Source organism: Chrysemys picta, chromosome 6 (genome assembly GCF_011386835.1).
Source record: "Chrysemys picta bellii isolate R12L10 chromosome 6, ASM1138683v2, whole genome shotgun sequence".
NCBI classification, from domain to species: domain Eukaryota; kingdom Metazoa; phylum Chordata; order Testudines; family Emydidae; genus Chrysemys; species Chrysemys picta.
Window position 1 is genome coordinate 72,105,715 of NC_088796.1, and position 27,053 is coordinate 72,132,767.

General features: G+C 43.2%; 2 protein-coding genes across 7 annotated transcripts in view; both read right to left on the minus strand.

The window, feature by feature from the left end:
* Nucleotides 1-40: 40 nt before the first annotated feature.
* TICAM2 (TIR domain containing adaptor molecule 2) lies at nucleotides 41-25,699 on the minus strand. 6 transcript variants are annotated; one of them, XM_065550341.1, is made up of 2 exons: nucleotides 25,560-25,699; nucleotides 41-1,446 (listed from the first exon to the last, which is right to left on the minus strand). In XM_065550341.1, exon 2 carries the CDS (start codon nucleotides 1,385-1,387, stop codon nucleotides 734-736), a length of 654 nt encoding a protein of 217 aa, XP_065406413.1. In that variant the 5' UTR covers nucleotides 1,388-1,446; nucleotides 25,560-25,699; the 3' UTR covers nucleotides 41-733. The 6 variants fall into 6 exon arrangements, with proteins under 6 accessions (XP_065406413.1, XP_005300191.1, XP_065406416.1 ...); XM_005300134.4 differs by lacking the exon at nucleotides 25,560-25,699 and adding an exon at nucleotides 11,656-11,795; XM_065550344.1 differs by lacking the exon at nucleotides 25,560-25,699 and adding an exon at nucleotides 11,119-11,140.
* TMED7 (transmembrane p24 trafficking protein 7) overlaps nucleotides 19,934-27,053 on the minus strand; it is a 9,350-nt gene continuing 2,230 nt past the window's right edge. The window contains exons 3-4 of the mRNA XM_005300133.4: nucleotides 25,560-25,805; nucleotides 19,934-22,976 (exon numbers count right to left, since the gene is read on the minus strand). Coding sequence (XP_005300190.2) covers nucleotides 22,740-22,976; nucleotides 25,560-25,805 — 483 coding nt within the window. The 3' untranslated portion in view covers nucleotides 19,934-22,739. The remainder of the gene's footprint in view (nucleotides 22,977-25,559; nucleotides 25,806-27,053) is intronic.

Sequence of the window (27,053 nt, forward strand, 5' to 3'; positions counted from 1 at the left end):
TTTCTTTAAGACTTGAACAAAAAACAAGTTTAGTCAAAAGAAATTGAGAGTGTTTGTTTATTTTAATTTTTAAAATGCACCTACCCATTTGGTCAAGATGCATCATTAGAAAATATATGCTTTTTAACAATTGCAAACATGACAAAAATAGAGCACACATATTTTGAGATTCTTCTTAAAATAGCAGCATATATTTTGTAGGGTGCTGAATGTATTTTCCTGGTTTCGTAACATTGGTAAGTATTTCTAACATATTTATATTTCTGATATAAAGATTGTTATTAATAGAATAGCCTTCCTTACAGGATGTTATCCTGTGTCGCTTCTGTTGGCTCTCAGTAGCAGCCACTGTTAGTACTACCCCATTTATTATTTGTTTCCAGTAGCAACAACAACATGTGAGGAGCTGTACAAACTTAAAAGAAGACACAGTATCTGCCCAGTAGAGCGTACAATATAAAGAGAAGCCAGACAAACAAAAAAGTAGGGGAAAGTGGCATATCATAAATAAAGGGGTCAAGGTGATGATTGGCCACATCTTGATAATACTGCTGAAAACATACAGGTGTTAAGTAATAACAATAATGCCTTTATGGGAAACTTGCCACCATCTTTTCTGTAGGTTAGTTTTTCAAAAGAAGGTTTCTCTCTCTTACTTGAGATGAGTAAGACAACTGATTTACCTCCTTCAATTTAATTATCAATTTAACTGTCTTTATGCATGTCTTTAGCTCTAGTGTGTCTCATTTGTTCTTTCTTTCTTCCACATTGCTTGCTGTTGCCTATATTTCGACTCCTGGAAAATCTTCTCCACTTGTTTAGCAAAGCCAGGACTATCTTCTTCCAGTGCATTAATGGCTTGCAGGACACAAGGAGTCTTCTCCCTTGGAAGTGGATTATTCAGTGGCCTCAGGGGTATGACAGAGTTATATTTATGCTGTTTGTTAAGAGCGTTCATCAGGGAGGCATAAGACTGGAACTCACACCAAGCCTCACTCAAGAAATGTTCTGTCAACAGAATAATAGTCCATGCTGACCTATTCACAGCATCATTTAAGTTTTGTAAGAAATGTCTACCACTAGGCATTTCAGCAAAGATTATTCCAGGTTTAATACAAAAATTATTTTGTAGCAGATGCTGGAGTCGGCTGGCTTCATCTGCATCATTCTGAGCATGCAGAATCACAAACTTGTAAAACACATCCTCAGGATCCTCATCACTACTGTGAATTTCTGAAACTTTTGTAGAGATCCCTTCTATGTCAAGAGACAGGCCACACAATTCCTGATTTTGCTTGAAGTCTCTCTGGCCTGCACTCACATTGGTACCCTTTTCTGTGTTATTTGGTGGAGGGGGCGGATTTCTTTTGGAGTTAGTGTTGCCCATTATGATAAATGTACACGCCAGAAGATGTGTTCATGTGGTTAACATCTACTCATTTCATTCTAAAAAACAAAAAGTAAAAAGCTGTTGAATCTTGTGACAACCTAAAAAAGGCATTCATCGCAATCTAGAAATAACCTGAACTGTCTGAATTGGGCTATTATACATCTTAATGAAAGATAGCAAAAATGCTGAAAGGGACCTGGTGGCAAAAGTTGACAAATTATATAACCGAGCAATATGATATTTCAGCAAAGAAAAAGTGATTTTAGGCTATGATAGGAGCATGTCATGGAACAGGGAGTTAACTGTCCAACTATACTATATAGACCTCAGCTAAGATTACATCTTGAATACTGTGTTCACCTTAAAGATGTTCACCAGAAAGATGTCAGCAAATTGGAGTAAATTCATAGAAGAGCAAGAGCCCATGTATTATATAGTATGTTAGATCTAAATTATACAACAAGGCTCCCGCCATAAATGCACTGAATTCTGCAGAAAACCAGGAATTATATGTGACAATGGTTAGTTGATTAGAAAGCCATTTGATAACCTTCAATTGTATTGAAATTCCAAAAATATTCCCACAAAGTTCTATTTCTGTAGATTCATGCAATGCAAATGGAGATTTAGGGTCTGATTCCCTTCCCACAGAAGTCAGTGAAAAGCTTCCAATAGATTTTAATGGACGTTGGATTAGACTCACATAGCCACATAATTATATTATACATATGGCCTTGTAGAAGAGCTATAAAAATGTTTAAAGAACTAGAAGAAGTGACCCTAGGAGGAAAGATGCAAGTATGCATAGACTGGTGAAACAATAAATGAAGGAGACATCATAACACAATTTATAAACATATGATGAGGGGTGTAAAAAACAAGGAGGGAGTGGAATTGTTTAGAATGGGTAAAAATGGCATGATGCCCGGTGAGTAAATGAAATTAAGACCAGAACAATTTAGGCTGGATATCAGAAAAAAGCCTTCTGGTTGTGAAAACTATTAATTTATAAAATAGTCTCTGCAAGGAAGTGGTGGGGGACTCTTCGCTAGTCTCACTTTAAAACTGAATTAGATAAAGCACTATAAATTGTTTGGGATCAATCCTGTATTGGCTAGCATTTTACTATTTAATTTAATAGATCTTCCCCATTCCTAACATCTATGAAATGGCACAATGAAAGCAAAGGGAAACTGGTAACTTTTTTGTACTTTTAAAAAAGATTAAAGTTTTCATCATTGATGCAAGTGAATAAATAATTTTTTAAAAAACAGATAAAGTGTTGTACAAAGAGTTAGCTATTCATTTGTAACATGATAAGAAGTGTGATTCAATTTCTGTGTGCTCCAATAAAGGGGCATCCATATAGGGTGACCAGATCACCCAAGTCAAATATCGGGACGCGGGGGGGAGGGGGGAGGCCAAAAAAAAAAAAACCCTTCCTCCGCAAGCGCTGGAGGGAGGCCCGGGAGACTCAGGTGAAGCGCGGGGCCGGGGTGAGTAAGAGTCCGGCCTGGTCCCAAGCAGGCAGGACTCAGTTGGGTGGTAGGGAGAGGATGGGGGCGGCCCGTGGTGCCAGGCGGTGGCTGTTCTCCCCCCTGGGCAGTGGGACTCGGGAGCAGCCGCTGCTGCAGCTCCCACTGCCGCAGGGGAGGAAGCGGCCATGGCGCTTGGCGGCTGCGGCTCTGGCGCCCCCGAACCCCCCGAGCCGGGGCCTGCTGCGGGGACCCAGCAGCGCGCACGCTGCGCCCAGCCCCTGGCCAGTCGCGTCTGGGCTGCTCCCCAGGTGGTGCTATCGCGCGGCGGCCCCGGAGTGGGGGCAGCAGGCCACAGCCCACCCATCCCGCTCGGGTCCCGCAGGGGAACGAACGGGGCTGGGCTGCCGATGCCTCCGCCCTGGGGCCGCCGCGGGATAGCACCAGCTGGGCAGCAGCCCAGACGCGACTGGCCAGGGGCTGGGCGCAGCGTGCGCGCTACTGGGTCCCCGCAGCAGGCCCCGGCTCGAGGAGTTCGGGGGCGCCAGAGCCGCAGCCGCCAAGCACCATGGCCGCTTCCTCCCCCCGCGGCAGTGGGAGCTGCAGCAGCGGCTGCTCCCAAGTCCCGCTGCCCGGGGGGGGAGAACAACAGCCGCCTGGCACCGCGGGCCGCCCCCCTCCTCTCCCTTCCCTACCACCCAACTGAGTCCTGCCTGCTCGGGACCAAGCCGGACTCTTACTCACCCGGGCCCTGCGCTTCCCCTGAGTCTCCCGGGCCTCCCTCCAGCGCTTGCGGAGGGAGGAGGAATGGTGAGCCTGGGGAAGAGGCGGGGATTCGGGGAGGGAGCCAATCGGGGGAGGAGGGGGTGGAGTCGGGACGGGGGGGGGGGGGGTGCGAGCACTTCCGGGCTCCAGGCTCCGGCGCATTTCCTTGTTTGTCCAGTGTCCCGACTGCACGTCGGTCGGGACGCGGGACAAACAAGGAAATATCGGGACAGTCCCGATAAAATCGGGACGTCTGGTCACCCTACATCCATATTACTTTAGTGACACATAAGTCATGATGTTCTACTAACGATAGAGTGACTGCTTTGACAGAGCCCTAGCAGAATGACACTGAAGGGGATCAAGATCTGTACATATAAAGTGATTATTATCTGTTAATAGGATAGCACTAATGAAAATTAAGGGATATATGGCAATTATTAAATAGTTCTGAAACACTTCTCTTTACATGTAGAATAGTGTCTAAAAACCTTGATACCTTTTCTGCGATTTTAATAAAATTAAATTCATCCAAGGTGAACTACTGGTTTGTATATCTATTGATTAAAATGCTTCCCTATTTATTTTGATAAGTGAATGCTTGTATTGACAAAAGCATCATAAAGCACACACGTTTCTGCAATAATACAACACTACCTTGTATTAAATAGATTAGCTGTTGTCATCTTATGTTTGCTTTTTAGAAAATAATATTGTGAAATGAATCATTTCACCAAGAACCGTATGGCTCCAATCCTATAAACTTTTATCCAGGTGAACAGCCCCACTGACTTCAAATTAATGAAAAATATTCTTAAAAAAACTGACATTTCAAAGGATATTTATTCCTGTTTATTAACATGCCCTAGAAGCTTTAACCCAGCTTTTGTTGCCTTAACAATTTATTTGTCCTCCACAGCCTTGTTAACGTTGCTCAGTGCTGAGTAAAGCAGTTGTTTTGAAAAGTTGCATGAAAATTGTACAAATTTGCAAACAGATACAGTATAAGAAAAAAATTTAAACCAATATTTTGGCCGATCCACCATGGAAGTATCTAAATGAAAAGCAGTTTGATCTTGCATTGCCCATATGTGCTGTATTTTTTAAAAAAGTGCTTATACACCTCTACCCCGATATAACGCGACCCGATATAACACGAATTCGGATATAACGCGGTAAAGCAGTGCTCCGGGGGTGGGGCTGCGCACTCCAGCGGATCAAAGCAAGTTCGATATAACACGGTTTCACCTGTAACGTGGTAAGATTTGTTGGCTTCCGAGGACAGCGTTATATCGGGGTAGAGGTGTATTCAGTTTCTTTTCTTTGCAATATTGGAACAGATTTTATTTTAGCTGGAACAGCGCCACCTTGTGACACATACTTACAACAGAGCATCAGCATATACATCATCCTTTACATTAAATGTATGTCAAGATGTTTTATAGAATTAATACATGGCCAAAATGATCCATTCCATTTCAATGAGCAGAGGAGTCTGAGATCCAGCAGATCCTCTCTTAAGACACAGAGGGCCTGATTCTGTTTTCACACTGTTTTTACAGTGGTATAATTTCACTGATCTCAGTGGAGTTTCTCTTGATTTACATTGGTATTAGCAGAATCAGGTCCAGATGATGTGAGGCCACAGCTCAGGGTATTTTCTCCTTCCCTTGGCCAGAAGGAAACTACTCTCCTGGAGTTCTGCACGGGGCAGTGCTCCACTGAGCTTTGAGAGCAAGAGTGGGAAGAGGTAGGGCTGAGTCTCAGCCAGCAGTATCCCTTGAGGAGAGGATGATTTTGTCCAGATTCTCATAACATGAAGGATAAGATTATTACTAGTCACTCTTTGGCGAATACATATTTTTGTTGGCAGAGCCCAATAATTAGTGTTTCTTCACAGGGAGAATGTATCTATGTAATTTCTTATTCTCCCAAATGATTTTTTAAATAAAATTAAAACTTTTAAAGTAAGCACACAGTGCCAGTTTGGCCCCAATTTCTGTAATTTAACTTTTGCTAAAATAACATTTTATCTTTTTAATCTCAGAATGGAGAAGCATTTGGGGAAGGTTTACATAACACTATCATACTTTTTTCAGTAACACATATCCATGCCCAAAGGTGGCTATGTATGCATCATTGGAATGGGTTGTGTGATTGGTTTGGTTATTTTTGGGGGGCGTGGGGAGGGTTGCAGGGAAAAGGAGCATAGAGGAAGGAAGAAATAATTCCTAAATTGCTTGCACCCAAACCTGATGGTATTCAGCTGAAGATGTAAAATACACCACTTTGATAAAGTCTTCCCCCATAATTTATGCTCTTACAAGTAAATACATAAAATCCTACAAACAAAAATACAAACTAAAGGAACTTGTAGAAAAAACTCCTTTTCATTATTTGATTTTGCACTCGCTATATTTTGTGCATCACTTAAACAGGATAGTGCTAGATGCTTCATAAAAACTTTAGGTAAACAGAATAGATATACTAATGCCAACACCTTGAATTGTGTCTGGGGCCTAGTCTTCACTTACCGGCTGGTCCGGCGGCACGCCATCGATGTTCTGTGATCGATTTATCGCGTCTGGTTAAGACGCGATAAATCGATCCCGGATCGATCCCGGAAGTGCTCACAGTCGGCGCCGGTACTCCAGCTCGCCGAGAGGAGTACGCGGTGTCGACGGGGGGAGACTTCCGGCCGCGTCTGGACCGCGGTAAGTCCGGACTAAGGTACTTCGAATTTGCGTACCTTAGTCCGAAGTCCGGACTAAGTGGGGACCAGGCCTAGAAATAACTAGGAAACCAATACAGTATTCAGAGGAGTAGCATAATGTTCTCCTTGCTACTGCTACCATCAAGAAGGCAAGCAACCATAATCTGCACTAGTTGTAGCTTCTGAATCATATTAAGGGGGAGCCCTAGATTGAAATGAGAGTACATGATCATTCTCTGTCACAAAGGCAAGGTATATCAGAAATTTTGCAGTCACAAATTCTTTTCCAGATGTAGCTAAAAATAAGTCTTTGGAATACCAATGCCCCCACAGAATGCAACAGAAATGGGGACCCCAAAGCACTCTACTGTGAACTTCTTAGAGCTAATAAACTCATTAATGGAGAAAAACTACCCATTCCATGCCATCCAGCTGCCAAACAATCTCATTAGCTCCTACAGAAACCAAATATATATGTTGCACAGGAGGCGTGACAGAATGCAGCCCTGCAGAATCGAGAGAGCAACGTTACTGAGCTTCAATATCCACCAGAGCTGTCTCTCAACTACCATTTTATCTAATGAATCTTTATATGTTGCAGGGACGGAGGTTATTTCAATCATTTGAAATTGTAAACCTTCCAAAACAGGCAAGGGACTCGGATGTCTGTACTGCTTGAAACTACTTTTAACTCATTTTTGGAACTGACTACATTTTAAGTTGACAGTGTCCCTTTAAGTTTTAAAACCAGCACTAATAAAAACTAATAAGTTCTTACGTTGTCAAAATGGAGATTCAATCAAGTTTTTAAACAAAAATTTTTATGAATGTCTTAATATTTAATTTTAAGCATAATTTGCAGAACCTAAGCAGACACCTGCACAGCCACACCAGCAAGCAGGGCCAGCTTTAGGAAGCGCGGGGCCCGACTGGAATAGTTTCAATGGGGCCCCAGCAGGGATGACTCACCCGGTGGCGCTCCGGGTCTTCGGCAGCACTTCGGCGGCAGGTCCTTCACTCGCTCTGGGTCTTTAGCAGCTCTGAAGGACATGGCCCCGATCCCCCGACCGGAGCCCCGGGAGGAGCGTGGCGACACCCCGGCCCCGATCCCCTGGCCGGAGCGGCGGGCGGAGCGCGGCGAAACCCCCAGCCCTGATCCACGGGACGGCGCGACAGGCGGAGCGCGGCTAAATCCCTGGTCCCGCTCCCCCGGGGGATCGGAGCCAGGGGTTTCGCTGTGCGGTGCCCGCCACTCCAGCCAGGGAATCGGGGCCGGGGGTTTAGCTGCGCTCCGCCCACCGCTCCGGTCGAGGGATCGGGCCTGGGGGTTTCTCCGCGATCCGTCCGGCGTTACGGCTGGGGGAGCGGGGCCGGGGGGTTCGCTGCCGAAATCCCGGAGCAAGTGAAGGACCCACTGCTGAGTGAGTAAAAGTTAAAAAGGTGCCTAAGTTAGGTGCTCTTCTAGACGCAGGGCCCGATTCAGGGGAATCGGCCTAAAGGCGGCCCTGCTAGCAAACTGCCATAAATTTTAATTTGCAATGTTCTTCAGCTTTGACCCCGGGCATTACAGCTCTTAGATCCAGTACATTTTAATTCTTACCGGGATGGCGACTCATGGGAGGGACACAAAGGGTGGGCACCAGCTAAAGGGGGGGAACGTGACCTCCCCATGTGACTCCTCCATGCCCCGCCCCAGCCTGGGACCCCTGCGCCCGCCCCATCCCACATTACCTTGGGGACTGGGATCTGCGCCAGCTCCCGCTGATATTCGGCTGCTCTTCCTGGCAGCCAGGCCCCGAAGCCACTCCCGGATGCTGCCTGGTGCAGCACAGTAGCTGCCTGGGAGAGTGCACGGCTCTCCCAGGCAGCGTGGCTGGAAGAGGAAAGGCTCTGGCCCTCAGGCCGGCTCTAGCCCCATCCCTTCCTCTCCCTGCCTGGGCTGGTGGGGGCACTTAAACCTGGAAAGGGTCACATGACCCTTTGTGCCCCTACCACCAGTCACCTTTCCTGACTGTCACATTTATATAGAAATCTGTGTCTGCTGAACCGCAGGGATCTTCCGGGAACCGCATCAGTGAAAGGAACAGAAGGTGGGCCTGGCCAGCGGCCCCACGCCTGGCAGACACAGTCACCTCCCGTCAGGGCTGGGTATTGTGGCTGGGGGTTAGGGTGTGGGAGAGTAGGTGGGTCTGGGGGGGTACTGTGCAGTGAGGGGTGGGAAGATCTGTGTGTGTTGGGGCACTGGGAAGTGTGCAGGGGTCTGGGTGGGGCACTGTGCAGTTGTGGCAGTGGGGCGGTGGGGGGCACTGGGCAGTGAGGGAATCTGCGGGGGGGGCTCTGGGCGGGGAGGGGCAGGGCACTGTGCAGTTGTCGGAGGTCTGTGGGGGGTCTACAGATAGGGGGCACTGGGCAGTGAGAGGATCTGGGGGGGTTCAGAGTGGTCTGTGGGAGGGCACTGGGCATGGGGGTTTGTGGGGGTCTTTTCACGTATTCACACACAAAAACGTGAAACAGTGCGCCTCAATTGACCAATAGAGATCAATTTGGCACATTAGCCAGGAGGAAGCAGACCGTGAGTGTTTTTGACCACAAACCCCATCCCTCCTAATTCGCAACCCCATGGACCAGTGACAGGTGCATGAGCAGACAAGTCATTGGAAATAAGGAAGGCGGAAGCCAGTGGAAAAAATGGAAGGGGCCACTCTGGTATGACCTTGGGCTCAGGGGCATGCTAGCCAGGAGGAAGCAGATCGATGAAAGGGGCCACTCTGGTCTCACCTTGGGCTCAGGGGCATGCTCCGTACCCCCAAAGCTTACCTCCCTTTTCACGGACTCACACACAAATACGTGAAACAGCGCGCCTCAATCGTACAATAGATCAATTTGTCACATTAGCCAGGAGGAAGCAGATCGACCAAAGGGGCCACTCTGGTATCACCCTTGGGGTCATGGGCCCGCCCCGAAGGGGAAGAAGCATGATGGGAGCACAGGGCCGGAAGGCCAGTGTGCGTCTGGCAGCTCCCGGTTTGTAAACAGTGCCATTGTACTGGGCTAGGTGGAGCAGGATTGTTCCTGCCGTGCCATGACCCATCTCCCATTGCCCCCGGCCAGCCCGTCGCTCTGAGGACTCTGCCCCCCATGCCCCATGTCCCCATTTCCCCCCTGGGGGACCACAAATATGTTTAGCACCAGGCCCACAAAAAGTTAATCCATCCCTTTTTGGGGTGCAGGCTCTGGGATGGAGTTGGGGTGCAGGAGGGTTGCAGGCTATAGGTAGTTTGGGTAGTTTGAGTGAGGGGTGCAGGCTCTGACCTGGGGCATGGGATTGGGGTACAGGAGGGGGTGCAGACATGTGGGCTCTGGGAGGGAGTTAGCAACTCAGCACGTTATATAAGAGAAATGAACTGCAGTGATTTCATATAGGCATAGAAACTGATAGAAGACACTTTTACATATTCAAAATGTGAGAGGCAGAGTTGGAGGGAGGGGGTGTCTGTACAATATTTCACCGCATTCAGGCTCCTGGCTGGATCAGTAACGTAGCCGTGTACAGGGCTGCCCAGAGGATTCAGGGGGCCTGGGTCAAAGCAATTTTGGGGGCCCCTTCCATAAAAACAGTTGCAATACTATAGTAACATGTATTTTGAAATGTAAAAAATAACCAGTGACATACATTCAAAAATTAATTTGTAATAATTTGAAAATACACGAAATACATTATTTAAAAACATTCAATGCTTTAATGGGATGTATACATTTGCAATTACATAATGGGCTGTTGCTGGGTGATGGTGATGGTTAGGATGGGGTCGGGGGGGGGGGGGGCCCACACCTTACCATGGCGCTTACCCCCTCTCCTGGAGCCTCAGTGTGCTGCGACCAGGAGCGGCCCCGGACCGCGTTGGAGCCACCGCGCTGCAGTGCGCCAGGGCCGCTCCCGGACGCGGCACGCTGAGACACCGGGGGAAGACGGAGGCGGGGGCAGCCTCCGACATATTCGTGGGGGCCCCTGCAGAAAATTGCCCCACTTGGCCCCCCCCGTCTGGGCGGCCCTGGCCCTGCAACACTTGTATAGGATAGAGAGGAGCTGCGTTGATTAATCTTTGACAGGCTAGGAATTGGAGGCCTGTGCCTTTAAGACCCCAGCCCCAGGAACCCGCCCCCTGCTCCGAGGCTGACATGCAGCGTCCCTGTGAGAACAACAAAAACAGCCTCTGCCCCCCCCACACCCCTAGATTAGCGAGCACAGTGTGTGGCTCATCCCACGGGGTCACTGTTCCCCCCCCCTCCCCCTCCCTAAACGGGGGTTTTGTACCCGCACGGGGTCTGGCAGTGTCACCCCTCCCCCGCTTAACCCCGGCTCTCACCCCCCACCACCGATTTTTGCCCTTCAGCCCCTCTTCTGCCGCTAGCTACAGTAGCTTGAACCCCCCAGGCCAGTAAAATTCTGCCCCCTGCTCAGACCCTGACAGCCCCCCCGCTGCGATTTGCCCCCTTAATACTTTTAAACCCCCCCAAAGAGGAGGGAGCAAATCGTTAGCAGAAGTAAGGGCAGAGAGAGGGCAGAGAGAGGGCAGTGGCTACAACGAAGGTTACTGAGCATGCTCAGTTCGACTGAGCATGCTCAGTACACCCAAAATAGCAAAACGGGAGCGGAGCATTTTGTGGGGCTACACCGGCTCCTAGAGCCTCTCAGCCCAGCCTTCTTCCCCGCCACCGAGCCGCGAGCTGCCGCCTCACTACTATGGAGGCAAAGCACAAGAGGCTTCACTAACTTGCTCTGTTTCTTGGCCCAGAAACAGATCTGTCTGCGGGGAGGAATCCTGGCACAGATCGGCCCCGGGGTCTGTACCAATTCTGCCAGTATAATCCCGGGCTGGGGCTGTTATTCTGCTGGAAGCAGGGGGCAGGAGCGAGGAGAAGAGTAAAAGAGAGTAGCAGGTGTAAGGCAGCAAATCGTTAGCAGAAGTAAGGGCAGAGAGAGGGCAGTGGCTACAACGAAGGTTACTGGGCATGCTCAGTTCGAGTGAGCATGCCCAGTACACCCAAAATAGCAAAACGGGAGCGAGAGCTGTTTGTGCCGCTACACCGGCTCGTGTCATGGGAGCCGCAGGGCAGCCGGTGCGGGACGGGCGCAGGAGGAAGCGGCGGGGGCCGGGGCTGCGACAGGGAGGGAACCGCGGGGCCGCGCAGGGGCGTCGCGTGGGGCTGTAGCTCAGGGGAAGCGGCTGGGCCCGGGCTCTCGGCGGGTCTCCCCGCGGGAAGGGAAGCGCCGCGGCTACAGTCTGGGCCGCCCAGTCGGAGTCACTTACCGGGCTGAGGCCGCTCGTCCTTCCCCGCAGGCGGACGCGGTGGCGCTGGCTGGCGAGGGACCGGGGCGGGGCTCGGCTACCGTTTTCCCCATCAGCTCCGGGAAACAAAAGCCGCGTGTGACGGGCAGGACCCCGCCCTGTCACGCCGAGCGCTGCTGGGAGCAGCCGCCCGCCTCAGCAGAGGAGCGGACTCGGGCCCCGCGCTGGGCTGGCTGAGCCGCATAACCCAGTGCGGGCGCCACATGGCGGGCACCAGGGGAGCCAGCCCCCGCCTCCGCTCTCTGGTTTTCACAAACGGCGAATTGAAAAGCGGCTGGAACACAGGTGCGCACAAGAACATCCCCTGGTAACGTGAGATTTAAAAGTTCCCCCCAGTTTGGCAAAGCGACAAACCCGAAGAAGAGCTCAGTGTATTGGAAGCGTCTCTTTCACCAACCCTAGTTTAGCCAATAAAAGATACCCCCTCACCCGCCTTTGCTCTTCCTGCTTCAAGGCATAAGCCAACCTTTGGAGGCATTCAGAAGCTTTCGTCGTAGGGTATGTTATTGCATCAGTTCCCATTTCAGGGGTTCTTTCACCTTCCTCTGTAGCATCCGGTACTGGCCCCCACTATAACCGAATGAGAGAGCACTGGGGTAAATGAACCTCTGGGCTGAGTGGCAGTGGTTATGGAGTAGGCTCCAAAAAGCTACTTAGGCGTTGTTCCATTTTTAGGCACCACTTGCGACCCACAAAACTCCTGCTCGCCTGCTGCATAATCCTGCGGGCTCCTAAAGTCACTCGGCCCCTATGGTTTTGCCTCTGGGCATGTATTCTGCAGCTTCACTTGAGATGGCTGGACAAGAGCCACATAGCTCTTGCCTGAGGACCGCATACTGCTCCCTCACTTGAGATGCTCAGATGCCTATCTCCAGCTAAGCCCCAGAGCAATTCACAAACTGGGAAAAAAAATTCGGCCCCGTAAATCATATGGGGAGGCCCAATCCCATAGGCCACCTCTGAGCATACTACCAGATTGGACTCAAGTAAATTTCACACAGAACAGCCAGGACTCATGGGAGGAGGTGGCTGTCCCATTTAGCTTTGTGGCTAGAGTACTTGCCCAGACTGTAGGAGCCCCATGGTTCAAAACCCCCTTTGCCTAATGAAGAGGCATTTGAATGGGGATGCGGCATCTCTCAGATCAAGTTGAAATATTAATGGGGCAGACAAAGAATGATTCTATAGCCTAGTGGTTAGGGTACTCACCCAGGGGGTACTAGGCCTGCTCAAATACCTTCTCCCCCAGTTGATGGATCTCTAGCAGACCAAGGCACTTATCTCAGAGAGTGGTGGGGCTTAGGACAGCTGTATTATCAGCACCTCCCATGGGCTAATTTAGGCAGCTCTCCTCTTAGCATGTTAGCTTTATGGATTGTATTCTTGGGTGCCTGCCTCTCCATATTCATTGTTAGGCAAGGGTTCCTCTACCCAAGCTTTATGGCCCATAATGTTATACTGGTGGAGGAGTGGCACTCTAGGTGAAAGAAAGCATAAAACAAATCAGTAAAAATCCTAAATGAATCAAACAGTACCATGGTATCTCTATGGATAGAAATGCCATGCTTGAATAATAAAAGTAGAAACATACTACTGACCACCTGCCCTGGATGATGACAGACTATGAAATGGTCAGGGAGATTAGAGGCTACAAAAAAATCCAATAATAATGGGGGATTTCAACTAGCCCCATATATTCTGGGAACAAGCCACCTCTGGACAGCATGCAGACAGAAAATTTCTGAATTTTCAAACCATGAATGACTGCTTCTTGGAGCAACTGTTGGGATCCCCTCTGAGATCTTTTCCACTCAGCTTATCTAGAACACCTTGTCCAGTTCTGGGATCCAAAAAACTCAGACTGCACATTTAGTCACTCAGGTTCCTTTATTTGGCATACAGCAAAGCTACACTTGAGTTGAGCAGACTCCAGCATACGGGGTGGGTATGGGACATACCACACATCCAAAGTTACACAGCAAACCTCTTCCATTATATGTATTTACACATTACATTGCATTTTACTACATATTGCATCATGTTTTTGGATTGGCATGGTTACTTTGCAGGAACTAATCCCTGGGCAACATGCTCAATTTACTCTTTACCTCTTATCTACATTCCTAACTTATTTTGTCCATTGTGAGTAAATGGTGAACTGGATGTTCTCCCTCTTATCTTAGCTGGCTCAGACATTTGGTCTTTTTAGCCTACTGCCATATTTACTTTCCTTGTTTAGCACAAATGTTCTGTTTTCAGCCTAATCATCTGTTTACCTCCCTAATTCTATCCTCCAAGAAATGAGGCCTCCCTCCAAGTGTGAATTACATGGCCTAGCCTCAGCTACAACGGCTAGTCCTGGAATCCTTTAGGAGAGAGACAGTTCTTGATTTAGTCCAAAGTGGAACACTGGATCTGGTTCAAGAGGTGAATTATTACTGAACCACTCAGTAATAGCTACCATAATGTAATTAAATTAGGGCTGTCAAGCAATAAAAAAATTAATCATGATTAATCACGCAGTTAAACAATAGAATACCATTTATATAAATATTTTGGATGTTTTCCATGTTTTCAAATATATTTATTTCAATTACAACACAGAATACAAAGTGTACAGTGTTCGCTTTATATTTATTTTCATTATAAATATTTGCACTGTAAAAAATAGTAATTTTCAATTCACTTAGTACAAGTACTGTAGTGCAATCTCTACCATGAAAGTTGAACTTACAAATGTAGAATTATCTACAAAAAATAACTGCATTCAAAAATAAAACAGTGTAAAACTTTAGAGCCTACAGGACCATTCAGTCCTCCTCCTTGTTCAGCCAATCGCTCAGACAAAAGTTTGTTTACATTTGCAGGAGATAATGCTGCCTGCTTCTTGTTTACGTCACCTGAAAGTGAGAACAGGCGTTCACATGGCACTGTTGTAGCCAGCATTGCAAGATAGTTACATTTACTTTATTTGCAAGATATTAGTGCCAGATGCGCTAAAGATTCATATGTCCCTTCATGCTGCAACCACCATTCCAGGGGACATGTGTCCATGCTGATGATGGGTTCTGCTCACTAATGATCCAAAGCAGTGCAGACCAATGCATGTTCATTTTCATCATCTGAGTCAGATGTCACCAACAGAAGGCTGATTTTCTTTTTTTGGTGGTTGGGTTCTATAGTTTCCGCATCAGTGTTGCTCTTTTAAGACTTCTGAAAGCATGTATCACACCCCGTCCCTCTCAGATTTTGGAAGGCATTTTAGATTCTTAAATCTTGAGTCAAGTGCTGTAGCTATCTTTAAAAATCTCACATTGGTACCTTCTTTGCGTTTTCTCAAAACTGCAGTGAAAGTGTTCTTAAAATGAACAACATGGTGGATCACCATCCGAGACTGCTATAATATGAAATATATAGCAGAATGTGGGTAAAACAGAGCAGTTTAATGAGTGTCATCAGCATGGAAGCATGTCCTCTGGAATGGTAGCCAAAGCATGAAGGAGATACGGATGTTCAGCATATCTGGCACATATAGGGGTGACCAGACAGCAAATATGAAAAAATCAGGACAGGGAGTGGGGGGTAATAGGAACCTATATAAGAAAAAGACCCAAAAATTGGGACTGTCCCTATAAAATCGGGACATCTAGTCACCCTAGGCATGTAAATATTTTGCAGTGCTGGCTACACAAGTCCCATGCGAATGTCTGTTCTCACTTTCAGGTGACATTGTAAATAAGAAGTAGGCAGCATTATCTTCCATAAATGTAAAACTGGTTTGTCTTAGCAATTGGCTGCACAAGAAGTAGGACTGAGTGGACTTGTAGGCTCTAAAGTTTTACATTGTTTTGGTTTTTTGTGCAGTTATGTTACAAAAAAAATCTACATTTATAAGTTGCGCTTTCACAATAAAGAGATTGCATGGTACTTGTATGAGGTGAATTGAAAAATACTATTTCTTTTATCATTTTTACAGTGCAAATATTTGTAATAAAAATATAAAGTGAGCACTGTATACTTTGTATTCTTTGTTGTAATTCAAATCAATACATTTGAAAATGTAGAAAAAACATCCAAAATATTTAATAAATTTCAATTGGTATTCTGCTGCTTAACAGTGTGATTAAAATTGCGATTAATCCCGATTAATTTTTTAAATAGAGATTAATATTTTTGAGTTAAGTTAACTGCAATTAACTCAAAGGCCCTAAATTAAATTTAACATCTTTGGAGTGGGGAAATACCAAAGTAACCCACCACAGTAGCATTTAACTTCAAAAAGGGAGTGACACAAAAATGAGAAAGCTAGTTAAAATGGAAATTAAAAGGAAAACTCACAAGAGTGAAATGTCCACATGCTGCATGGAAACTTTTTAAAAACACCATAATGGGAGCTCAAACTATATGTATAAATAAAAAAACAATGCTACGACGGCTAAACAGAATAAAAATGGTGGTTAGACACAAAATGACACCTTTTAAGAACTGGAGGTCAAATCTTATTGAGGAAAATAGAAAGGAACAAACTCTGGCAAGTCAAGTAAAACTAGGCAGGCCAAAAAAGAATTTGAAGAGCAACTAGCAAAATACAAAAACTAACAGCAAATATTTTTTAATTACATCAGAAGCAGGAAGCCTGCCAAACAATCAGTGGGGCCCCCTTGGACCATCAAGGTGCAAAAAGAGCACTTAAGGAAGACAAGGCCATTGCAGAGAAGCTAAATGAATTCTTTGCATCTGCAGAGTATGAGGGGGAGATTCCCACACCTGAGCCATTCTTTTTAAGAGGACACATCTGAGAAACTGTCCCAGACCAAGTTGTGAATGGAGGAGATTTGGAACAAATTGATAAATTAAACAGTAATAAGTCACTAGGACAGATGATATTCATCCAAGAATTCTGATGGAACAAATATGAAATTGCAGAACTACTAACCTGGTATGTAACCTATCACTTAAATCAGCTTCTGTACCAGATGATGGGGAATAGCCAATGTGACACCTATTTTTTTAATAAAAAGACTCCAAAGGTGCTCCCAGCAATTACAGGCCAGTAAGCCTAACTAGTATCAGGCAAATTTGTTGAAACTATCATCAAGAACAGTATCACCATAGATGAACACGATTTGTTGGGGAAGAGTCAACATAGGTTTTGTAAAGGGAAATCATGCCTCACCAATCTCTTAGAATTTTCTGAGGGGATCAACAACTATATGGACAAGGTGATCCAACTGATACAGCATGATGTTGTGAAGGCCAAGACTATAACAGGGTTCAATAAAGAACCAAGTAAGTTCATGGAGGATAGGTCCATCAATGGCTATCAGCCAGGATGGGCAGGGATAGTGTCCCTAGCCTCTGTTTGCCAGAAGCTGGGAATGGGCAACAGGGGATGGATCACTTGATGATTACCTGTTCTTTTCATTCCCTCTGGGGCACCTGGCATTGGCCACTGTCGGAAGACAAGATACTGGGCTAGATGGACCTTTGGTCTGACCCAGTATGGCTGTTCTTATGTAGTGAACTTGGACTTCCAGAAAGCCTTTGACAAGATCCCTAACCAAGGCTCTTAAGCAAGTAAGAAGTTGTGGGATAAGAAAGAAGGTCTCCTGGATCAGTAACTGGTTAAAAGATAGGAAACAAAGGGTAGAAATAAATGGTCAGTTTTCAGAATGAAGAGAGGTAAATAGTGTCCCCCAAGGATCTGTACTGGGATCAGTGCTGTTCAACATCTTCATAAATGATCTAGAAAAAGGAGTAAACAGTGAGGTGGCTTTGTTTGCAGATGACAATTATTCAAGACAGTTAAGTCTAAAGCTGACTGTAAAGAGTTACCAAGGAATGGGCACCAAAAAGGCAGGTGAAATTTAGTGAGTCAAGAATAAATAGGACCTCCTTCTCTAAGTGAACCCCACCTCCAGAGAAGGAATTCAGCATTCCTTGTTACTGAGCACTCTGAACTCGCCAATCCTTCACTGGTTGCACTGGAATTTGCTAGCTATCACCTAGGGTCAAATCCTCCATTCCTAAGCAAACTGCTAGTTAAAAAAGCAGGTAGGCATAATGAAATAGTGAAGAGATGGCTACTACCCTGCTCTCTCCAAATTATCCAGGCAGTCGGTCTTAGATTCCTGACGGAGTCATAGCATCAGTTTGTTAGACTTCATCCCATCCTTTCCAACAACCTGACTGATCACAGATACCATTTTTTACCTCCAGATGGGATTACTGCAATGCCTTGGACTGAAGCACTGGCTCTGAAAAGACTAACTGGTGCAGGAAAAGAGCAGCTTCACACTTTCAGCAGCATACAACATTGAAGATTTATTACTCATATATGCTACTATTGTAATAACTCCCTTATTCAACATCAGGTTAAGTTTAATGTCTCGGTCCTTCAACAACTTCAACAGACAGGGACCAAAGAGCTACCTCACCCTACTACCAACTCGTCTCCTTAGATGATTCCATTGGTCCTATCTCAAAGCCAACACTTAGGATACAGGAAACAACTTTCTTGACAGCTGGGTTGAGTCTGTGGAATTCATTCCATGAACAAAGGATGACCACAAACCACCTCTTGAATCTTGCTTTTCCCTAAAAGCATTTCAACTAATTACTTGCTGGACAAAAATATGTAACAAACTCCTAAAGGGATATGGTGGTAATGAGCACAGTATAAAAACCAATAAAGAATACTATATAGATGGGGAAGAAGAAGAAATGGAAGGGCATAAATTATTTATTTTTAAACACAATTCTGGAAGGTGCCCACATACCAAGGGGATTGGTAACATAAAATGCTGAATAGAATAGTTTTCAAAGTATTTTTGATTTGCTTCATTTACTAAATATTTATCTTCTTAGCAGCAGTTTGGTATAATAATCAGAACTCCACGTACTGTATAAGAAAAGCAAATTTGTAAGAATTCTTATCCTACAGCCTTAGGCACTTAGGCTATGTCTACCCTACACAACTTTTAGCGACACAGCTGTGCCGCTACAGCTGTGCCACTAAAAGGCGCACAGTATAGCCGCTGTTTGTCAGCAGGAGAGTTCTCCCGCCAACAAAAAACTTTCACTCCCAGTGAGCGGCAGTAGTTTTGTCAGCAGAAGAGCTCTGTTCACACCGGTGCTTTTTGTCAGCAAAATGTGTGTCGTATGGGGGTGTTTTTTTCACACTCCTGAACGACAAAACATTTGTCATTCAGGTTCCAGGGTAGACAAAGCCTTAGACACAGACATGTAGGGCTGAAAGGGATCTAGAGAGTCACCTAGTTAGTCCTTCCTTTCCCCATGGCTCCACTGAGACAAGATTACGTGTACCTAGACCATCCCTGACAGATGTTTGTCTATCTGGTTCTTAAAAATCACCAATGATAGGGACTCACAAACCCCCCTAGGTTACCTGTTGCAGTGCTTAACTATCCTTATAGTTAATTTTTTAAAAAATATCTAACCTAAATCTCACCCTTTCTGCAAACTAAGTCCTTTACTTCTTGTCCTACCCTTGGTGAAGATGAACAACTGATTGCCATCCTCTTTATAAGAGCCTATTATATATTTTAAAGACTGTTGTCCCCTCTCAGCCTTCTCTTCTCTAGACTAAACATGCCCAATTCTTTCAACCTTTCTTCGTGTGTCATTTTCTAAACAATTACCTATTTCCTTATACAAGACACTCCTGTTAAAACTTCCCAGAATGACATGTTTCGTAACAGCATCACATTGTTATCTCATTCAATTTGTGACCCACTATAACCCCTAGATCCCCTTTGATATGTACAGATTAAATATATAACTAGATAATTACATTTAGATAACTATACTATTCTCTAAACCTCATACTTGTGGCAGTATCACAAAAAGGGAAGTCTCTTTGTAAGACAAAACTACACCTTAAACTCCACTCAATCCAATAGGTGCAGGTTACAAAGCACTGGTACAGTGCACTCATGATGCATTGCTTAACAAGCAAGCAACCGTATTGCACTAACTCAAGTCTCTAAATTGTCTTAAAGTATAGCCTCATATGGAGTGCCTTGCAGTAATCCAATCTCAAATTTAAATAAATGTGGATAACAAGCAATCAAGTGGCATCTAATAAATTAATGAATGGATAAGTACTTTAAAAAATACTTATTCTAAAATATAGGTTAACTGGCTCAATCTCACTTGTTTTCTTTTGAGAAAGCTCCTTTCCCATCCAGTCTCAAAATAAAAATCCATTCAGACCACGTTCATATATTAATTTTTATTTTCCCATACAATATTCACAGGGTCTGCCTTTTGTCTTATTCAAACTAACAAATGTTTTCAAACTAAAACAGGAATTGACATTTCAGGCCACACAAAAAGAAGAGATTCCGTAAACATAAACATCCAAAGAATAGTAAAAAAAACGGGTGTCTTTTGCAGTACATAAAATTGTATTTTATCAAACACTGGGTGATTTAGCTGTGTACCATACACCTCTTATTTGAACCATGTCCTTAATATAAAAAGGATGAAGCTTCAATTGTCACACACCTTAAAATGTTTTTTCACCCACTGTTGATTTGTTAGCATGCGTCTATTATATCCTATTAATTTTATTCAGTCACTTATCCTAAAAAATATATACAGCTATGTTTAAACATGTGGTTTTGTGCCATGTTTTTAGAACAGAAAAATAAAGGCTTTTTTTTAAGCTATTGCTGCATAATATGCAGCAAGATACAGGACGATTGGTTTGAATACCCAACTTCAATTTAACAGTCAATTCCACAAGACCTCTGTAGTGGGAGGTATACTGAGCTATACAGTTCCACTTTACACATTCAAACAGGAAAAAATAAAAAGACACGAAAGAAACCGAGAGAGAGAGAGAGAGAGAGAATCTGTGACGATATAAACCAATATTTGGCCTACACCATTTAGCAATTTTGACAGTAACACGAAGCAACTGATGTAGAAAAAAAATTATTTCACATCTTTAAAACAAATGTTTTCATTGCCATTAAAGCTACTCATTAACTGATCTACTTACAAGTGATAGTTCAAGCTTCAGAAGATTACAATGGGATACTGCCAAAATTAGATCACATTTTCATCAAATGGTTATAATGGCAAACGTGCAACACGTGCCCTAACTGAACCCATTTGCTTTATTACTGCATGTAATTAAGTTTGTAAGAATCCTGCAGAAGATCAGCTTGTTGCCACACAAGAATAAAGCAGCCAAGCACATTCAGGGAAGAGTATCACATGCAGGCACAGGCTTGTGGCATTCAGGAAAAGAGTCTGTGCACTAGTTTATTTTTGCAAAGTTGTAACCAGGCACTGGCATTGTTTTTACCCCTCCAAATAAAGGAAGTTGTAGGTGCTTTAAAAAAATTCAATACAAGGTCTGAGAATATCAACTAGATTCCTTAAACTAAGATCCTGTTTTTCACCTACCAACCTCAGTGACCCCTAAAATAGGAATTAGCTCAAATTCTTCTTGGATGTCCCAGACTACAGGGAATTGATTTAATCACAGTAAGAATAAATCTAGAACCTCCTTTTATTACAACCACTGCATTTTAAATTGTTTTAAGTTGATGCCCCTGAGTTTTTTGCCATGTGCCCAAGTATGATCAACACTGGCAATAAATCAGAATTACACTCCTTTTACTGCGCGCTAGCTTAACAGTTTAAGTTAACAACCTCTTTTGAATTAAGAGGAAAATCAGTGAAAACCCTACATTTTCTTGTGTTTTTAGGTTAGTTGTTTCTCCTGTGCACTTGAGAACTGGTAAGATTACCTTTGTCCTTTCCGACTAGTCTGTACTAGCTTTTAACCTTATTTTGAATACCTTCATTCAAACAATTTATGTACGTTTGCCAACTTCCATGTTCTAATAAAACAAGACTTTTCAGAGTACACAATACAGCATCTATTAAAAACACAAGCAATGATAACAATGTAGACTGCAAACCTACCAAAAAAGACACCCTGAAACTTTTGAAACATTGCATGACCACTAGCAAACCAGAAGTGGCAGTTAGATGCACAAGGCAACAATGTATCAATGCATCACAACCATGGAGATACAATGCAGTATAAATAACAAATTGGACTGGATAATGATTTACTAGAAAGCTTCGTATGTGCCTCACACAGATGTCATACAACCATGTCCAGTGTCAGTGCTGTGCTACCTAACAAGCCAGTTTACCTCTGTTGCCTAATTTTGAAGAGCCACAGCAGCATACCTGACTACAGACACTACACAACTTCAGTGACAAAGTTACAGGATTCTCCTTATCTTATTGCATTTTATTTAAAAAAAAAAAGCCTTGGAAATTTTGATTTTAATAAAGTATAGAAAATTGGTTTCCTGAGTAGTCTCAGTTTACAATTTGTTCAATAAAAAAAAAAATATTGTAAAACAGGAAATTCATTATATTTTAATATAGGAAGAATGTTTTTTTTTTTTAAACAAGTTTGTTTAAAAATAAAACTTAACAAGTGTGAAAGGTGGAGACTTACCATTCTATAGAAGAACAGTATTTGTGCCATGATGTAGTGTTAACTTGCAAGTTTTACAGCAAAGAAAGATATATGGATTGGATTTTTCAGAGCAAATCAAAACAATGCAGTTCAATGCTTTGTGACTACAGTTCATCACATTTGCTTTTGGTTTTAATCCAACACCTTCAGGCTGAAAAGCTAAAATATCATCAATTTTTCCCATGTACTGTCTTCCATATCAACTATTTGGGGTTTTTTTCAAAGCATACCACAGATTAATCAGTGAATACAAATAAAGGAAAAACAGATCACTGCTGGATGCTTAACACAAACACCAAATAGTAAGTTCTCAACTTTTCCAAATATTTCAAATAAAAAGGTGTCCCTTTCACTTTGACTACTTTTTGTAATTTTTAATGAATGGGAAGGGGTAAAATGGTATTAAAACTGTTGCCTATCTTTAGTTCTTTTGTATCTACAATTAATTGGAGAACAGTAAGTTTACAGATGAACAGTGTACAGTGGATCTGAAGCATCATTTCACTACTGGTTATGATCCAACACGGGTTGTGGTGGTTCTTTTATCGGAAAAGAAGCTTTTCAGGAGAAATACCTGCCCAATACTAACTACTAGAAGAATGATGGCTTCCCCTATTGACCAATAGGCTACTCTGGTGTTTAGATCTTCTGCTCTGCTGCGACCTTGTGCTTCTCTCAAGCGGAAGTGAGTCTGATAATCGATAACAGACTTCAAAGCTTCATGAATTGAAACACAAGCAGACTCCATCTAGACAAAAAAAATATTTCTGAATTAGAAAAGCATTGGAAGAATTCTATTTTTGTGCTGTATCTGAGCATATATAGCCAGGACTTCTGTAATTTTAGATGCAAGTATGTTTATTCTCTCAACTCATATGCTTTTAAGCTCTGTCACATCTAACCCACATTAACCAATATACTAAATATTTCCCCCCTCAACCACATAAATATATTATTAAAGTTGCCTTACATTTCCCATTATATGGCCCCATTTTCAGCTACTTAGAACTTGGCCAAACTAACTGTTCAGGCTGAAATGTTCTACGCCAAGTGTCTGCCTCAGGTTTTTTGTTTTGTTTCAGCTAAAATGGTTCTCCATTTCAGAGAACAAGATTAGGGAAACATACACTGTTTTGCCCATATTACAAAAAAAAATATTTCAGTGATTTGTTGAGAAACCCTCGAGCCTTTGAAGCAGGGACTTAATATTTGATAGGGGCCACCTGGGTATCAGAGATATGCCTTTTGCCATTCCTGTGAAAGTTTGTCCAAGTTGGCCATGCACTTAGAAAAGTCGCAATTCATACATGCTCAGTTCCCTAAATTCTCTGAAGAGTCTGCCTGCACTGAATAGGACTTCCCCTGTAGTTGCTCCTTCTGGCAGCAAAGGGACACTATGGTGCAGGACAAGAACCGAGTGTTCTCAATACTCCCACTGCTGGTGCCCAGGCAACATTGAGGAAGCAACCACACTGGAACACACAGGGATGAGGAGAGAAAGAGCATAGCAGCATTAGATGGGTCAGCAGGAGAGGGAGTTGCAGGAGCCAGAGAGTAGGGAAAAAGAGAGAGAGAGGGTGGGGGACAGGAACCAGGAAGAGGCAGGGTAGATAGGAGCAGAAGAGGGACAGAGAGACAGACAGCTCTAATTACTAGAGAAAACTCCCCTACAAAACCTGGAACTGAACTCAGGAGTCCTCAAGTTCCTACATTCATTTGACAACAGCAAAGACTGTGAAATGCACTGGAAGAGAGATCTTTGAGTCCACTCAGGCCAGTAGAAAGATAGCTAGGGGATGGTGTTTATATCCTTGGTTCCAAAGTACTGAAATGGTGAGCACACTCACCTAAATAGCAGTTTTGGAGTGAGTTTGCTGCCAGTTGGCAGCACACAAAGTGTCTGTGGGTAATGTACTGAACACATTTAATAGGTTTGTGTTTAGGAGAAACGAAGTGAGGCTCACAGACAGACATGTAAAAAGCAAAATCAGAAATAAGACTTAAGGTTTAAGAATAAAACTTCACACAGCTGAAGCCTTTTTTATGGGGAAGCAGTGTTCCTGCCCTACTGTACATAAATAAAAAAACCCTAAACATCTATAACATTGAAAATAAAACATGTTTCACGTCTAGTTAGTTAATTTGTTTTGCTAGCCTTTTCTTTGCTTCTCATAATTTTGACTTACTGGACAGATTTCTAATCTAAATATTAAATTGGGCATTTCCTAATTATCTTATTCAGTTTTACTTTCCTTAAAAAGAGGCATGAAATGTAAATGCCTATTTTTATTTTTTTTACTACTTGATGTTTCTACAGAAAGGTAGAATTTAGAAACAAACTGTTTGAAAAGTTCAAAGCACCAACATTTCAACTTTCAGACATGAGTGAAGTCACAGCACTGAAATGCGGCTTCCTTAAGAAAATATACCTGTCTGTGATATAAATAATTCAGAGAATTATTAGTCTTATCATATGTAGCTATTTTTAGTTAAACAGTTAGTATCGTCGAGGAAAAGCAGATAAGCTTTTAGTATAAAATCTCAAGATTTTACCATGGTGGTATAAAAAGAGGAGTTGCCATTACTAAAATATTGTGAATTTAAATATATTTACTCTGTAACCTTTCAAGTGCATTTTATTCATCCACACTACATTTCTTTCCAGCAATCCCATTCATCTCCACAAATCATGCTGAGACAGGGACCTCTTGTGGCTAGACAGATTCACATACCACTGTTGCCAAAACAGTAGATTATGCAAAATTCAATATAATACTAAAGTCCAATTAAACTCTACTTTGACCCACAGCCTATAAGAAAGAGGCACAAAAATAGTGGAAGAGGCTTCCTTGCCATCTCTTGCCTACCTGCCACTTTCTTCCAGAACAATGTCTAGAAACTATGTCTGCTGTTGAATTCCTTCCTGACCCTGCAACGTAGTATTCCTCCAACATCGTCTCATCCTAATCATTTCCTTAAACAATGTCCTGTTGTGAATGACTTTGCTCTTTGCTAACTGGGAGGTAAATCCCTAAATCTTAGTTCTACTTCTATGATTAATGATGGCTACTCCAGTTTGGAGAAGCTCAGTTTTACATCCAAACTTTAAGCAGACAAAATTTCATTGTTAACATTAAGTCTTTGATTTAATATAACTCCCTAGTTAACTCAGGTTGGGATTTTCAAAGAAGTCTGAGGAAGTTAGATGCCCAGTCTTATTGACTTTCAATGCAATGTAGGTACCTAACCCCCTTAGGCTCCTTTGAAAATCATAGACTCATCTGCTCCATCTTTTGTTTTCCCATCAAGTCACTTTAAATCAGCCCTTTACCTGGGTAAGTGCAGTGACTCTGTTCTCACTAGGAAACAGAGGTGGATCTTCTCCAACCTGGAAGTCGAAGTATACAGTTTTGTGCGTGAAAGTAGAAAATTCATTGCTGAAGCAGAATTTGTATGTTCCATTCCTAGATGCAGTGAAGGTAAAGCTATCATACTGTTTTTTCATCTCTTTGTACAACACAATGCCATCAGGATCTTCCAGCCGACAATCAACATCATAATGCCCTCCAGTGATCACCTGTGGAGTGTGAAAGATTATTGGCACTTTAACAGAGTAGAAAGTTATTCTTAGTATTACAGTTATCTAAACACCTGTACTAGGTTTAAATAAAAAAGCTGTATCCTTATGATAGAGACACTATGCATTTAAGAATTCTTTATAGGTTTTAGACAGTCTTCATAGTAAACCTAGTTTCTAAATTTCAGTGGAAACAAGTCAGATAGGTTTGATTTCAGCACAACTTTATAGAAATTTTTTTGTTGCAGTTGCATTTAGGGGATTTTAATGCAGACTTAGGAATACTGTTGCCTCCCTCAAGCAGAGCTTGTGTCTTCTCCCAACACTGAATTAAGTTAGTCAAAGCTTAGAACTATCCCAAACCCTCATGTGATTGAGTGAAACTCAAAGTAAAAATATATAAAACAAAATATTTTCACAGCACCTGAAATCACATTGACAAACCTATAAGCAATGTAAAAGAAAGCCTTTGGCGAATTTAGAAACCACTGATTTATATCTGGATAAACAATGAGGTACAAATTTAAATGTGAGCAAGCATTTTACCCCCTTTTAAAACGAACATTTTGAGTGCATCTATAGACAACAAGCTCATCTAACTAGCAATGTCTATAACAGATTATTCAAAAGCCTACGATTGGAGAAGATAGAAACAACACTTAAATTTTAAAATAGATTAAACAAAGCACTAGAAAACAACAATCCTGCAGAGGATAGATTAGCCCCAACAGGTCTTATCTCCAACTTCCACAATTCAGATACAAATGGGTGCATCAGATTGAAAGGTTTATCCTAAAGATATTACATTTAAACAAATTGAAGATAAATGTTTTAGGACAGACTTCCACTCATACTAATTAAAATAGCTCAGATAGCGGATAGAAGAAGCCCAGTTTTTGTGGAAAATTCTTCTCAACAAAATTCAGATGACTGAAATATTTCAGTGTCAGTATTCAAAGAAATCATTTAGTTTCTTTAGATGCAAGCAGCCTCAGAAATTGCACGTTAGATCAACAATCTTTAACTACAAGTGGGACATTCAATTACTACCAAAGAGCTACAACTAATTTGACTAAGTATCAAATGATTAGGACTTGTTTTAATGCTAGATTTGAAAGACAAAACTGATAGAAATAGAAAATCACCAGAGTGATTTTTCTATGGGTGCAGAACAAGCTGAAAGACATTTGAGGCAGAATTCACCGATGCACAATTCCTCCAGAAAGCATGGGCACAAGTTAAACACTG